Source organism: Aspergillus glaucus (assembly GCF_001890805.1).
Source record: "Aspergillus glaucus CBS 516.65 unplaced genomic scaffold ASPGLscaffold_29, whole genome shotgun sequence".
Taxonomy (NCBI): Eukaryota; Fungi; Ascomycota; class Eurotiomycetes; order Eurotiales; family Aspergillaceae; genus Aspergillus; species Aspergillus glaucus.
The window spans coordinates 135,285-149,672 of NW_019170481.1; the positions used below are offsets into that span (position 1 = coordinate 135,285).

Consider the following 14,388-nt stretch of genomic DNA (forward strand, 5'->3'; position numbering starts at 1 on the left):
ACCACCCCTCCTAAATTCCTGACATTTGCATGTTTTACGCGCCAGGGTCCCGATAATGCGGCCTCTTAAGCGCCTACTGCGGCGTGTCCATGCCAAAGAGAAACATCAAGAATCCACTCCAGGTGGGTGCCATTTCTGCCCCTATACCAATTGGAAACTTTATAAAAACCAGCAGGATCGTGGTCAGCATGTTTTTGGTTGATAAAGCACTTTCTTTTGTATCATCGTCTGCTCCCCTCTCCAGCTGGCCCTGTTGACCCCCCACGCTCCCTCAGTCTTGGGAGATATTTATTTATCCATTCCTTTGACTTGATATTTTCCTTTGTTGCTTATTTGTGTTTGCATGCCTTTGGACTAGTCATGAAAGTTGAGCTTGCTTGACGTCTTCCGTTCTGTCGCTCTTTATTAGACTGTTTTATACTCCCTACGCTGGCCGTTACTACCCTTCATTATGATCTTCAATTATTTACTCCTTACATTCTTTACAGCATCAGTTGTCGTGGCTCAATCCGAACCACGAAGCGTTTTTGCCCATTTCGTTGTGAGTAGATCCCTCTTGTCCCACTCGGAACACAGGACTGACCAATGCAGGTCGGAAATGCTGTAACGATGACCCCGGAGCAATGGGAGTTCGACATCATAGAAGCCCAAAAAGCCCACATAGATGGTTTTGCATTGAATGTTGGCCCCCAAGATAGCTACACGGACAATGTTGTCCATAAAGCGTTTGCAGCGGCAGAAAAGCTGGGCAACTTTTCACTCTTTCTCTCCTTTGATTATGGGACTGCCGGGCCCTGGCCGGTAGATCGGGTCATTAATACAGTCAATCAGTATAAGTGCAGCTCTGCCCATTTCTACTACCAGGGGAAACCCTTGGTGTCGACATTTGAAGGTACACAGAGTGTCGACGACTGGCCGCGCATCAAGAATGCCACCGGTTGCATATTTGTTCCCACATGGACTAGCCTGGGTCCTTCTGGGATTACCAACACTTTCCACGTCGTTGATGGCGCCTTTAGCTGGGATGCTTGGCCTGTCGGGGCAGACAATAAGGATACCACAAGCGATGAAGCGTGGGTGAAAGCGCTTGCTGGCAGGCCTTATATGATGCCTGTTTCTCCGTGGTTCTATACCAATCTTCCTCAGTGGCAGAAGAATTGGCTGTGGCGTGGTGATGATTTGTGGCACTATCGCTGGCAGCAGGTTATGGAGATGCAGCCTGCTTTTGTGCAGGTTGGTTACCTTTACGGATTATTTATCTCGGATGAACTGACTTTCGCAGATCATTAGCTGGAACGATTACGGGGAAACACACTATATTGGGCCGATTTATGAACCTGGCATTCCCGAAGGTGCAGCAAATTATGTTTCCAACCACTCTCATGATGCGTGGAGGGAGTTACTACCGCACTATATCGATGCCTACAAGACACGGAATGGAACTAACACGACCACGCATCGAATGGCCGGTACCAATGTGCACAACCCCAAATACCCTGCCTCTTACGGAGAGAAGATCAGTTACTGGTATCGGAGAAACCCGAGCACTTCTGGCAGCCACAGCGGCACAACTGGCAACAATCCAGCCATGGGCCAGAAGGAGCTGAATCCAGGACAGGTCTCGCAGGACCGCGTCTTTGTCACTGTGCTGGTGACCGCCCCGAGTGTTGTTCAGGTCCAGATCGGAGATCATGCGCCGACCGTGCTTCGTGCATGCACGGCCGGCATCAATCATTTTTCAGTCCCTTTCAATGGACAGACAGGGCCCGTGAAGGTGGCTATCATGCGGGGTGGACACGAGATCGCCGCGACGACCGGTCCTGCTATCACGGAACAATGTGTCGACGGGAAAATCAACTGGAATGCGGTCGTTGGTTCAAGTAATGGAACCGATACAACCTGAGCATGGCCTTCTTATACTGTGTATATGTATATATATCCTCGTCTTCGTGGCTGACTGTTGTTCAGTGGAGTATGCAATGACGTCGTTGACTCGTTGATCGCCGAAATGGCATTCTCGGCTTCATTCCATCGGTCAGCAACAATACAAATACACAATACACACCGATTCAATGAATGAGCTGTCTCATAGCGTAGACAAAGTGACTATGTATGCAGAATGCACTCTTACTCGTACCGTACCTGGAGTGAGGCGACCATACATACTGCCGAACCAGTTCCTGTTTATCTATGCGACGCGCTAACCCGATCGGGAGTTCAGCTTCCCCAGCCCCGTCAGGTGACTCCTCTCTCTATCTCGCTCTTTCCTGCTCTCGTTGTCCTCTTTGCTTCTCTCATTCCTTCTTCTCTAACTTCTTCCTATTTATCCCATCGCATAACCCCTAGAATCCCTCTCTCATAATGGCCAGAAAGACCTTTGCTATCCCTCAACACTCCAACATGGCTTACCGCTCAGCCGCTCCTTCAACCGCCGACAATGGCACCATCAAGCCAGAGGACTTCTCCCAGCCGTACTGCGACTTCATGGCTGACAACCCAACCATATTCCATGCCGTCAACGCCTTCGCCAAACAACTCGAGCAACACGGCTACGAACAACTCCCCGAGCGCGATGTCTGGACAGGCAGGCTGAAGCGTGGAGGAAAATACTATGTCACACGTAACAGCAGCTCTCTCATTGCATTCGCTGTTGGTAGCGAATACCAGAGTGGAAATGGCCATGCCATCGTGGCTGGTCACGTGGACGCTCTTACAGCCAAATTGAAGCCTGTTTCCAAGCTACCCAACAAGGCTGGTTACCAGCAGTTGGCTGTGGCTCCGTATGCTGGCGGTCTCGGAAAGACCTGGTGGGATCGCGATCTGTCGATTGGTGGCCGGGTGTTGGTGCGTGACAAGAAGACGGGCAAGGTGGAGAGTAAGCTGGTTAAGCTTGGTTGGCCGATTGCCCGCATTCCGACGCTGGCGGAGCATTTTGGGGCTCCTTCGCAGGAACCCTTCAACAAGGAGACGCAGATGGTCCCCATTATTGGAATTGATAACTCCGACCTTTTCGAAGAGCAGAAGGATGCTCCAGCTAGTGGAATTAAGGCTGGAACTTTTGCTGCTTCGCAATCCCCGAAGCTGGCCACAGTTATCTCGAAGGAGCTTGCTGTTGACCCCAACCATATTTTGAACTGGGAATTGGAGCTGTATGACAGTCAGCATGCTCAGCTTGGTGGATTGGACAAGGACTTGATCTTTGCTGGTCGTATCGATGACAAGCTTTGCTGCTATGCCGCCCAAGAGGCCCTCCTTGCTTCCCCCGACAGTGCATCTCCGGGCGTTGTGAAGATCGTTGGCATGTTTGATGATGAGGAGATTGGTAGCTTGCTGCGCCAGGGTGCCAGGTCGAACCTCTTGAGCAGTGTCATGGAACGGATTACGGAGGCATTCGCAACCAACTATGGCCCCAACGTACTGGCCCAGACCGTTGCGAATAGTTTCCTTGTTTCTTCGGATGTCTGTCATGCTGTAAACCCGAACTTTCTCGGAGTCTACCTGGAGAACCACGCTCCTCGCTTGAATGTCGGCGTGGCTGTCTCTACCGACTCCAACGGCCACATGACCACGGACAGTGTCAGCCATGCTTTGTTGAGCCGTGTCGCCGAGCGCTCTGGTTCGACCTTGCAGCTGTTCCAGATCCGTAACGACTCGCGAAGTGGCGGTACCATTGGACCTATGACTAGCGCACGCATTGGAATGAGATCCATCGATGCGGGTATTCCGCAGTTGAGCATGCACAGCATCCGTGCGACGACCGGAAGCCTGGACCCTGGTCTGGGAGTGAAGCTTTTCAAGGGATTCTTTGACCATTATGAGGAGGTTGACAAGGAGTTTGCTGACTTTTGAGCATTATCGGCAAGGTATGAGTTATGATTGCACTGGTTGAATGGATTTGATCATTCCGTTTGTTTATTATTAGATTATCACAAATACTTTATAGGTTCTGAATTCAAGGTTGATTAATTATACATGATCATACATCGTCAATAGCACAAAACCGAAATAATACACGAAAATGAAAGCCAAAACGTGAAAAGTCATAATCATGGCAATGTCCAACCTTACTTCCTCGGGGAAGAGGAAGAAGACGACGACGACAAAGACCCTATGGTCGCCTCGGACTTCACAAGAGCCTCCTTATGATCCTGTACCGACATATACCTCTCGATATCAACCCCGTTTCCACTCTCAGGCGTATGCCCCCGAACCATCGCAAGCACCTTCTCCGCCTCTTGAGCAGCCCCATCTCCTCCATTCCCATACTCCGCATCGTGTGTCGGGGCCTGTCCACAAGACAACCGAGCAGTATCAGTGCCACTGAGTGTCGAGAGCAAACGAGGCATCATACGAGAGATCAATGGACGAAGGGTAGGAAGACAGGCGCAGATAATGCCGACGTTGCATTCGACGGCGGACCAGGAGGCCGCGGCGACGTTGTCGTCTTTTGCCGTTGTTAGTTAGGGCTTTTTTTGGGGACCTTTGGGGATGAAGGCAGAGCTTACAGGTTGGATCTGAGGAGTCGGCGATTGTCTTGAGTGCGACGAGGCGGCAGATGCTTGTTACGCAGACACTGTGCTTGTTAGCTTGACCCACCTTTAGGCATTAGATGGGACCATAGAAATTTCGGGCAACATACAATCCTCCCAACGCAAAAATCGCAATAAGCGCCCCCTTCTGCCTCCTCGGCAACTCCAACGCCACCAACGCCGGCACCGGAATAACCAGTATCGCAAGATCAGTAGCAATATGCATCCCCGCATTCGAAAACCACAACCCCTTCTGACTCAAACAAAACCCCTCAATCGTCGGCTCCCAGAACTTGGCCACGGGAATACAATTCAAAAACGCGCTCAGCACGCACCACGTCCCGTATGTGGCGAGAAGCGCAATCATAGTCCAGGAGATATGGCGCATACGGCACGTTGGGAAGACGCGGTGGTATTGCATTAGGATTGTGGCTTTTGCGGTGAGGACGGCCGCGTTGTAGAAGGGGATTGTGGCCCAGAAGGCTTTCATTTGGGTTGTTAGGATTGCGGGTGGGATTTGGGCTATGGGCATGCCCATGCCGTTTAGGGATTCGAGGAGGAAGAGGGCCATGAAGATGAATGAGTTTACCTAGCGCTCTAGTTAGTATTTAATATTATGTGGGATATGAATGGGAAGGGGTACCAAAGCAACCAAAATCATGCAGTCATTCGCTTCAGTGCGCTTCATTATCCAGATTCGAGTGTACAGACGTGCGAGGACGAAGCTTGTTGCCAGGCTTGTGAAAATGATGCTGACGGCCATGGCTTGGGCACCGCGATGGGTCATGTATGGGTGGGAGTTCGTCATGTTGCTCTAGTTCTGTTCACCTCAGATAATTGTAGTTTCGATGAGAGGGCTGGTCTGTATAGCGGATGTGCATTCCTTGGATCTCGATTTAAAGAATCCCGGGGATAGTTATACCTGTTTGCTCACGGGATGTCGCCATAGGGCTGAGAGAGTAACAAGGACCAATCGGTGAAGGGCATGACGCCCTGGACGGGTGTCTCATTTGCCTCGATTGTCTCCCCGGATATAGGTGGTTGAATGGATAAAATCTAGGAAGTAAGCTGAGGAGAAGAGTCGGAGTAAGGGGATCTATGACAAGAACGAGGAGTAACTGACAGTCCTACCTGTGCCCCTCTTTAGTATCTCAAGATGGGATAGTCGCCCTGGGACAGGGCTGCCTTCGTTCACATCAAGGGAAGAGTAACTACATTCTCAATTGATCCAGGGCTGGTTTTGGCTTGTCTCATCCCATGGCAGTAGTCAGTTGAAGGCAGGAAAGGAGCCGTGAACTACTTGGATAAGATGAAGAGTCATTGTAAGATGGGATGCATAGAGCTATTTTTCGATAGTTAGACCTCGTGCACACCGTATGACGCCGAGACATGATGCAGTATGCATGGCCAGAATGTTCACCGACAGACTGATTGAAGGTAATTTCCAGAGGCTCTCATACAGAGTACTACTCTATAATCACCATGACTCGTGACCGTGGTAGAATGCACGTCCACGCATTCGGATGGATGCATGTGCAGGACAGTCCTGAAAAAGGGATGAAGTAGCCGACAAATCACAATCAGATATTACTATGCTGCTGCTGCAGAGCCGTTAGTGTACCTTTGAAAGAGGTGCATAGCCTTGTTTCCCCGAGTGCTCCTGCATACAACCTGAAAGGGATGCAAGGACGGGGGGTGTCATCCCTTGCCCTAATTGAGAGGGGGTTCACCCATTTCCTGTGCAACGGGTGATATTAGAGAGAGGCTCAGTTCTGGGCCTTGAGTTTAATCATAGTCATCATGTAGGATTAGCGGTATGTACGGAGTAGAACCTCAATAGTCGTGGTAGTCAGAGCTCGAGGTGCAGATACCGATATGCAAGGAAGTCTTGTCCAGCATGCATTCAATTGCATCATTGTCATATCCTAACGTAATTTTCACTTCTTCTTATTGGTAGTGGGGATTGAGTTGCTACTACCGGACTTAGTGAAGTCATACTGAGGATTATGGCCGCAGATTAGCCTTCAAAAACAACTTGACCTACCAAAATAACATATTACTCTTACATTAAAGAACAGCTGCTATTATTCGTTACCAAGATGTGGAACGGCCCGCCGGGAGCAGCATTCTTCGGCATTATTGTCCGCATGCAGTAGTAGCATAGTAAATTGACTTCCTTTCTCTGCATAACGTTGCTATCCACAAAACATGGGGGGTAACACTGCCAAAGTCAATCTGGTCGACATTGAGGTCGAATGGCAATCCTCTATGATTGCATTTCCGTGATCTGGAATTGACCCATTGGCACGGTGAATACATGCCTGCCCTATCCCTCACTGTTCACGTAGCATGCCTGCCGGAATCAGAAGGTAGATTGCAAATTGAAGTGGCTGAGTTGACCCCCTCCAAGCTATTAACGCAGTGGCAAGTTGAACACTCTTGTTTGGTATCTAACAATAGAGTGATAATCGAAAGCGCAAATTCTGTCTGCGGAAATAGTGACATTCTTGATGATTATCATCTGGGACATGACTCTGCATTGCAACATCAGAGGTCAACTAATCATCAATGAGCTATTAGCTATAAGAAGGGCCACAAGTCTCGACTGAATCAATATCCAAGGCTCTTTACTATAACCTGAACATTCAGAAAACAACTTAATCTGATAGTCCAAAATGGCGACAATCAACACCCATGACCGGCAGCCAGGTATACCCATAGAGACGATGTTCTTTTTTTTTTTTTTTTTTTTTTTGGATTTCCTATACTAAGTGTTACTAGACGTCCCAGCACATTCTGAGTATCATAAGTCGGCATTTACCTTGCCAAATGGTTCGTTAAGCCTGGAATGTTCTAACTCTACCATACTGATGATTTCCTTAGGATGTCCGATCGACAACCCTTACAACTCGGAGAAGGTCCAACAGAAAAATGGAAACACCTACAAGATGTCGCAGCTCCTGCAGGACACCTACAATATGGACCAGATAGCCCATCTCAGCCGTGAGCGTATCCCTGAAAGGTAAGCTTGACTCTACCCGGACTCTACCCAATAGAAGCAGAGGCTCAAATGAATCAGATTCGGTCACGCCAAAGGATGCGGCGCTTATGGAGAATTCACTGTGACGAGCGATGAAATCCAGAAGTATACCTGCGCCGACTTCCTCTCTGCGAAGGGCAAGAAAACTCCATTGTTCTCTCGTTTGTCCACCACGTCTGCATTCCGAGGCTCGGCGGACACGGTTCGTGATACCAGAGGATTTGCGTTCAAGCTTTACACGGAAGAAGGAAACCTGGATTGGGTCTTCTTCTGGCCTGTATGTGAAATGAACAAGTGACAATTTTGTTAGAGATAAGTCGATTGATTGATGATATCAGGGCGTCTTTTCCATCTGGGATGTTGGGAAGATCATCTCCAACAACCATGCGACCAAAAAGTGCCCTGCCACTGGCATGGCAGATCCCAACATGCACTTCGATTTCGTTACGAAAAACCGCGAGGCGCTCAATTCCTCGATCAGACTTCACAGTGATGACGGAACCCCAAGAAGATTCAATGATATCACCATTGGGAGCCTGAACACATACACGTTTGTCAAGGACGTATGTGACTGAATCAACCGCTGGCTATCTGACTTCGACTGACATACTCTCCACCAGGCGGACAACTATTCCTATGTCCGAATCACTTTGGTGCCCGCTCACGAGATCCACACTCCATTCACCAACGCCGAGGCTGCTGCCCAGGCTGGTGTGGACTCGGATTATCACATCCGCAGATTGTATAAACAAATCTCAAAGAACACCGACAAGGAAGCTGGATATAAGTCGGAGATACACAAGCTAACCGAACAGCTTCAGAAAGGCAACCTTTCAAAGGATGAACAAAAGAAACTGTGGGAGAAGATCCAGGAAAATGAACAAAACATCGAGAAGTTGGTTTGGCCAGAGTGGAAGGTGGTGGCCCAAATCATCCAACCAGAGGATGTGGAGAAAGTCAAAGTCAACATCTTGGACGCCAGCAAAGTCTTCCCCAAAGACCAAAACGATATCATCAAAACGATCGAATTTGGCAGGCTAAGGCTCAATCGCATCCCGCGCAACCAATTCGCGGAGGTTGAGCAGGCGGCATTCTGTGCGGCCAACATCGTTCCAGGATGGGATATTACCCCGGATCCAAGTGCGTGACTTCCCCTCCCCCCCGTTCGTCTCCTGATGATCCATAACCTGACTTATGGATGATGAGCAGTGCTCCAAGCCCGTATATTTGCCTACCCTGATACCCAGCGTCACCGACTGGGCGTCAACGCTGAGCACCTGCCAGTCAATCGCCCCAAGAGGGTGTGGAACCCGCTCAGACGGGACGGTCCCAATTCGCTCTTCAACTATGAAGACGTTCCCACCTACGTGGCGGATTACAAGCAGACACAGGCTCTTCCGGGTACGAGGACCGCCTCAAGTTTCGCCAACCCGGATCCGTGGACAGAGACATCAAAGTCAAAGGTGCCACGTTGGGACTCGGGCATTGACGTGACGAGAGGATTGAACGAGTGGGGAGAACAGGATCCTCTAGAACAACCGCGGGATTACTACTTCAACGAGCTCGCTGGTCCCGCACCAGAGAAGCATCGCGACCCTCAGTATGTGGCAAAGGCCGAGGAAAAGGGAATCGATTACCGGCAGTGGGCGTTGGTCGAAAACTACGCCCAGCACCTTCACGGAGTCAGATGGGATATCCGACTTAGAACATATGGTAAGTCCCACGCCATGAGGACGATACGGAGCGTTGCTGACAAAGTGGAAGCGATGTTCTTCGAGATGGATACAGTCAACAGGGAAGGCAAATGGCCAACCAAGAAGAACTTGGGCCATCTGATTCGAGAGCGCACTGTCGAACTCATCACTGCCAGTAAACATGCCGAAGACAGTGACGACGAGGATGAGGAAGACCTCCCAAGATACGCCAGCATTCCATCGCTTGAGGTGTCTCGGGCTCTGGGGACTGCGACTAATCCCTATCCGGATGTTTCTCTCCAGGGTGCCCACAAGCTTCCTGATCACGACTTGAGCTTCTTGCCCAACTGAAGGATGTCGATCCTGTCGTTTTTCCTGTTCTGTATTTCTCTTAATAGTGTGTGTTCATGGACTAAGATAGTCTCTTAATAACTAACTAGTTACTGGTTTAGATTAGTAAATTGAATCTGTTGTCTGCTCTGTAAATCAACCGCACCCAATACTTCATGTTGACTAGGCTGTTCTCCTCTTTCATGGTAGTAGTGGGATAAAGAAGACCACAAGAGCACTATTCTCGATGTGTTTCAACAGGGATAGTCATATAATCCGTATTCGATTATGTGTTATATAAGATTATACTGTAACTAGTTAACTATTTAGTCGTGAAGTAGTTATGTAGTTAGTATATCTGATCAGCGATAAGATAACGATAAACGCACAGACCAACTGAAAAAAAGTGAAATCCAAATCCTCCAAGGTTGCACTCACTTCGCCTCCAACCCCATTCGCTTTTCCTCTCTTTATCATTTATTCTCTACTGTCATACTCAGCAAGATGACAGAGGCGACGAACCCAACAGCTCCTCCCAAGCCCGTCCACACCATCGTCCTCGATGCGGGTCCCATCCTCAAGAATACCCCGCCGCTTTCCACCCTCCTCGCACAGTGCGAAGAACTCATCACCACCCCAGCCGTCGTCCGTGAAATCCGCGATCCCGACGCCAGAGCGCGTGTTGAAACCCTCTACCTCCCGTTCCTGAAGCAGCGATCGCCGAACCCGAAGAGCGTGGCTGTCCTGAGCGAATTCGCCCGGAAGACCGGTGATCGCTCGGTTTTGAGTAAAACCGATATCGAAGTGTTGGCGCTTGCGTACGAGCTTGAGTGTGAGAGGAATGGTGGCGATTGGCGGTTACGTAGTACGCCGGGGCAGAAGCAGGTTAACGGGAAGCCTCCGGTGAAGGAGGAGGAGAAGAAGGATGGAAAGGAAGGAGAAGACCAGAAAATTGAGGACAAGCCTGAGAACGCGGAGGTTGACGCCGTTGCTGAGGGCTTGAAGGCGACAACTTTGGAGAATGAAACAGCACAGCCGGAGCAAGAGTCGACTCCTGCGACAACAGAAACCGCAGAGGAACCTGAAGCGGAGGATCCAGACGCTCAAGATGGCGAGGAGTCGGACGGAGGAGATTGGATTACTCCCTCGAACTTAAAGAAGCGACAGATTCGTGATGAGTCGGCTGGAACTTCTACGGCACCTGAGCCGAAGGTTATGCAGGTCGCAACCATGACCACTGACTTTGCGGTATGTTCATCCAAACCGTGATCATCCATACTGAACTAGAAACTAACATGACACAGTGCCAAAACGTTCTTCTTACAATGAACCTGAACCTGCTCTCAACCACCACCCTTCAGAGAATCCGCCACCTCAAGTCCTTTATCAAGCGCTGCCACGGCTGCTTCCTCACCACCAAAGACATGAACAAGCAATTCTGCCCGCGCTGCGGAAAGGACACACTCACGCGTGTCTCCTGCACCACAAACTCCAACGGCCAGTTTACAATGCACCTCAAGAAGAACATGACATGGAACACCCGCGGCAACCGCTACAGCATCCCCAAGCCCGTCGCCGGTAGCTCCAACGGGAAATGGAAAGGCGGCGGTGGCAAAGGCGGATGGGGAACCGAGCTTGTTCTCGCTGAAGACCAGAAGGAGTATATGCGAGCCTCGGCCGAACAGGCTCGTAGACAACGAAAGGAGCGGGACCTCATGGACGAGGACTATCTGCCTGGTATTCTGACGGGCGAGCGAAACAAGCAGGGTGGCCGTCTCAAGGTGGGCGCTGGCCGGAATATCAACTCGAGGAAGCGGTAACGCATTCTCTCTTTTCTTTTGTATATGTCTCTATGTTGCATGAATTTGGATCGGAGTTTGGGTCAAAAAAAGTTTACTCTTCTCCCGTTGTTCTTCGGTTTTCAGGGATATAAAACTGCAAACCAAGTAGGTGTACAGCGCAATGGATGGATGGTTTTCAAACGCAAATAGCTCAATCAACATTGAACTAGATAAATATCAATTTACGTACATGATGAATCAAATCAATGTTTTGTATACGATCCTCTTTCTCGTGGACAGCCTTTACCCTGCGTGTCATGGAGGGGATGAGGCCATCAATTGTACTCCGGGGTAAGCAGCCACCAAAGCATCTTTGAAATCCAATCAACCGGGGTATTCCACCCGGCGCTTAAACAGTCATGTGCTCAACATCTGAATATGTCGTCCGGCGCATGAGATACCCTTCTCCTGGCTCGCCCTGCTCTACAAACCAAAATGGCCGAACAGCAGCATATTGAACAGTCACCTTCGCACTCTGCTGAGGATGATGAAAACGCAGAGTTATTCTCTGCGGTTCTCTCGACGCTTGACAAAGAGTAGTTGCCCCCTGCTTGCGAGCACCATTCTACAGCGCCTCCAACCACTATATCAAACCGTTAATGCGAAACTCTCAGTCGGCGAGCCTCTGTATGGATCTTACCACGTACTCTTCCCGTTGACCTTTGATGATATCAGCCTGCGCTTGGTCGTGAAAATCCCCATTAACGGCACGGCAAGCAAATGGGATGAGATGTCTGCCTCAGCCCTGACCTCTGAGACGAACACAATGCGCCTCTTGAAGCGCGAGACCACCATCCCTCTACCTGATGTTTTGGACTTCTCCTCGACCACGCAAAACACTCTCCGATGCCCTTACATTATTATGGCTTTTATTTCCGGAGTCCCTCTGCATGATGTCTGGTTTGGACACCGTCTGAACGGCGCCAGCCTCGGAACCACCCGTTTACGCCGAATTCGCGCCCTCGAAAGCACCGCCTCGGCAATGATGCAGCTGGACAGGTTCTCATTTCGAGCCGGTGGCCGTCTTCTCCTTGACAGCGATGGCAACCCATCTGATATCGGGCCTATGCGACAAGTTGACCACAAAGCTATGCTAGACCGATGGTTCGTCCATAACGACCCAGACGATGACCTCATATACATCGAGTGTGCGCCATCCAGCGACCCCAAAGCACAATACACCCTCATGCTCGACAAGCACCCCGAACAGAACCAGGTCTCCAAGGGTCTCGCGATGCTCTTGCGCCAGCTGATCAGCTGGATCCCTGAGCCTGAGCCCAGTGAAATGGACCCCTTCGTCCTTGCACATCCAGAGACTGACATCCAGAACTTCATCGTATCTGAAGAGGGCGAGCTCCGAGGTGTCATCGATTGGGATGAGGTCGCTGCTGTGCCCCGTACCCTTGGTAACGAGAGTTATCCCGGGTGGCTCACGCGCGACTGGGACCCGGCTATGTACGGATATCAGGAGTCTATGGAACATGGAGTGGAACCAGAAGGTGCGTGGGAAGATTCGCCCAAATCGCTCGCCTACTACCGTGGCATCTATGATGGCATAATGGCGAAGCATCGTATGGAGAGAAGAGGATCTGAAGCCAACTTCTGCCGAATGTCTCTTATTACGGAAAACCTAGCCATTGCGGTGGATGCTCCGCAGTGCCGAGATCCAGTTCTGCACAAAATGATGCACGAAATATGGGCTGCTGCGGGACGAGGTCAGCAGCTGGATTACACGGAGCTAGCCGATATGTTCGCCGAGAGCAAGGTGGATGACATGGTGATGGAGACGCTTCATAGGGGCTTTAATATCCTTCTGTCGAAGGAAGGGTTATGGGGTGCGTTTGATTACCATCACGCCCGATATAAGACCACTCACAGCACTCATTGAATGTTGTCCTTTTCCTGTTCATTCTGATACTCGAGAGCGAGCCCAAGTTATCGCAACCGTATTGCAAACCTCAGTTGTTTGGGATTTTCTCCCTCATGCATCTTGCCTGAGAAAGAGAGTTAGCCAGTCATGGGCCTTAGGACGCCTTCTTGTTGTCTCTCTGTTGGTAAGGGGCGCATGGTCATGTCGGCAGCGGAGTTGTACACCATGTAGTATCTACGGGCATAGAACATTCATAGGAACGAATCGTTAGGATATTGAAATGATGACCATGCCAGGTATCTCTATCTCTGCACGCGATATATCCCAAAGTCGGAAATAGAGGAATCCAAACAAGCTTTTCAACAGCTAGAAACCAGACATAACACCATGCGCCAGATATGAATCTTCAAACCCCCTTTTGTATACCCAAATCACTGGAGACGCCTGCAAAGCTCGCCATTTACAGCTGGGAAGCTTCCTTCTCTGTTTAACGTATTAGTATCCGAGATGCGTCAAGATTGTGGACGAGGGTGCCGTACCAGGCTGCTGGGTCAAGAGCAGACCATATCTCTTCTTGAGGGTGACACGGTGTCTGTACAGAAACCAAGATTAGACATTATTCCTAATTGCAATACTATTCCCTTGTAGTCTCCAAATCGAACATACCTCGAGTACTTGTCGTCGGGGGAGAAACGAGCCGGGTGGGCAGACTTGGTGACCTCGCCGTTCAGGACCTTCTTGAGGGTGTATACCCGCTTGCCCTCGTTGTCCAAAGTGTACTGTTTGTCGTATTAGCTTGGTTTCGTCGTTGTGTGGATTTTTTGCGGTGGGATTCGCTTCATCTTCGTCGCATTGGATCACGTACCATAAGATGCATTCTGCGAATAAACCAATTAGTAAAGATCCTTTCACGGTAATAAGATTAAGAGTAAGCTCACTTGAAGTATGTTTTAGGGATATTAAGACTTGAACAAAAAGACCTGTCTGCACTGCGAACTCCAGCGGAGGAATTTTTTGCGGCCAGCTCGGGCGGCTCCGAGGAACAAATTGTCATGTGACTTACCGCTTCCTAATTCGAACTAGG

At 49.9% G+C, this 14,388-nt stretch overlaps 6 protein-coding genes across 6 annotated transcripts; 4 read left to right on the plus strand and 2 right to left on the minus strand.

Annotated features, from left to right (window-relative positions):
• Nucleotides 1–55: 55 nt before the first annotated feature.
• ASPGLDRAFT_69974 (uncharacterized protein) lies at nucleotides 56–3,849 on the plus strand (the record flags this gene model as incomplete). Its single annotated transcript, XM_022549422.1, has 5 exons — nucleotides 56–122; nucleotides 489–541; nucleotides 592–1,233; nucleotides 1,283–1,870; nucleotides 2,374–3,849. 5 exons carry the CDS (start codon nucleotides 56–58, stop codon nucleotides 3,847–3,849), a joined length of 2,826 nt encoding a protein of 941 aa, XP_022396328.1.
• A 96-nt stretch (nucleotides 3,850–3,945) lies between these two features.
• ASPGLDRAFT_52432 (putative integral membrane protein) lies at nucleotides 3,946–5,574 on the minus strand. The gene is made up of 4 exons (XM_022547753.1): nucleotides 5,173–5,574; nucleotides 4,640–5,118; nucleotides 4,506–4,573; nucleotides 3,946–4,444 (listed from the first exon to the last, which is right to left on the minus strand). Exons 1-4 carry the CDS (start codon nucleotides 5,335–5,337, stop codon nucleotides 4,065–4,067), a joined length of 1,092 nt encoding a protein of 363 aa, XP_022396329.1. The 5' UTR covers nucleotides 5,338–5,574; the 3' UTR covers nucleotides 3,946–4,064.
• A 1,519-nt stretch (nucleotides 5,575–7,093) lies between these two features.
• On the plus strand, nucleotides 7,094–9,757 carry ASPGLDRAFT_85697 (uncharacterized protein). The gene is made up of 8 exons (XM_022550346.1): nucleotides 7,094–7,238; nucleotides 7,311–7,361; nucleotides 7,413–7,551; nucleotides 7,609–7,846; nucleotides 7,908–8,132; nucleotides 8,190–8,709; nucleotides 8,779–9,282; nucleotides 9,334–9,757. Exons 1-8 carry the CDS (start codon nucleotides 7,205–7,207, stop codon nucleotides 9,612–9,614), a joined length of 1,992 nt encoding a protein of 663 aa, XP_022396330.1. The 5' UTR covers nucleotides 7,094–7,204; the 3' UTR covers nucleotides 9,615–9,757.
• Nucleotides 9,758–10,043: 286 nt separating this feature from the next.
• ASPGLDRAFT_52436 (rRNA-binding endoribonuclease) lies at nucleotides 10,044–11,655 on the plus strand. The gene is made up of 2 exons (XM_022547754.1): nucleotides 10,044–10,841; nucleotides 10,898–11,655. Exons 1-2 carry the CDS (start codon nucleotides 10,098–10,100, stop codon nucleotides 11,411–11,413), a joined length of 1,260 nt encoding a protein of 419 aa, XP_022396331.1. The 5' UTR covers nucleotides 10,044–10,097; the 3' UTR covers nucleotides 11,414–11,655.
• Nucleotides 11,656–11,846: 191 nt separating this feature from the next.
• Nucleotides 11,847–13,575, plus strand: ASPGLDRAFT_52437 (phosphotransferase family protein). Its single transcript, XM_022547755.1, has one exon. The coding sequence runs from the start codon at nucleotides 11,922–11,924 to the stop codon at nucleotides 13,320–13,322; it is 1,401 nt and encodes a 466-aa protein (XP_022396332.1). The 5' UTR covers nucleotides 11,847–11,921; the 3' UTR covers nucleotides 13,323–13,575.
• Nucleotides 13,542–14,297, minus strand: ASPGLDRAFT_52438 (H/ACA ribonucleoprotein complex subunit NOP10). Its single transcript, XM_022547756.1, has 5 exons — nucleotides 14,243–14,297; nucleotides 14,170–14,182; nucleotides 13,971–14,083; nucleotides 13,844–13,896; nucleotides 13,542–13,787 (listed from the first exon to the last, which is right to left on the minus strand). Exons 2-5 carry the CDS (start codon nucleotides 14,179–14,181, stop codon nucleotides 13,765–13,767), a joined length of 201 nt encoding a protein of 66 aa, XP_022396333.1. The 5' UTR covers nucleotide 14,182; nucleotides 14,243–14,297; the 3' UTR covers nucleotides 13,542–13,764.
• Nucleotides 14,298–14,388: the final 91 nt, after the last annotated feature.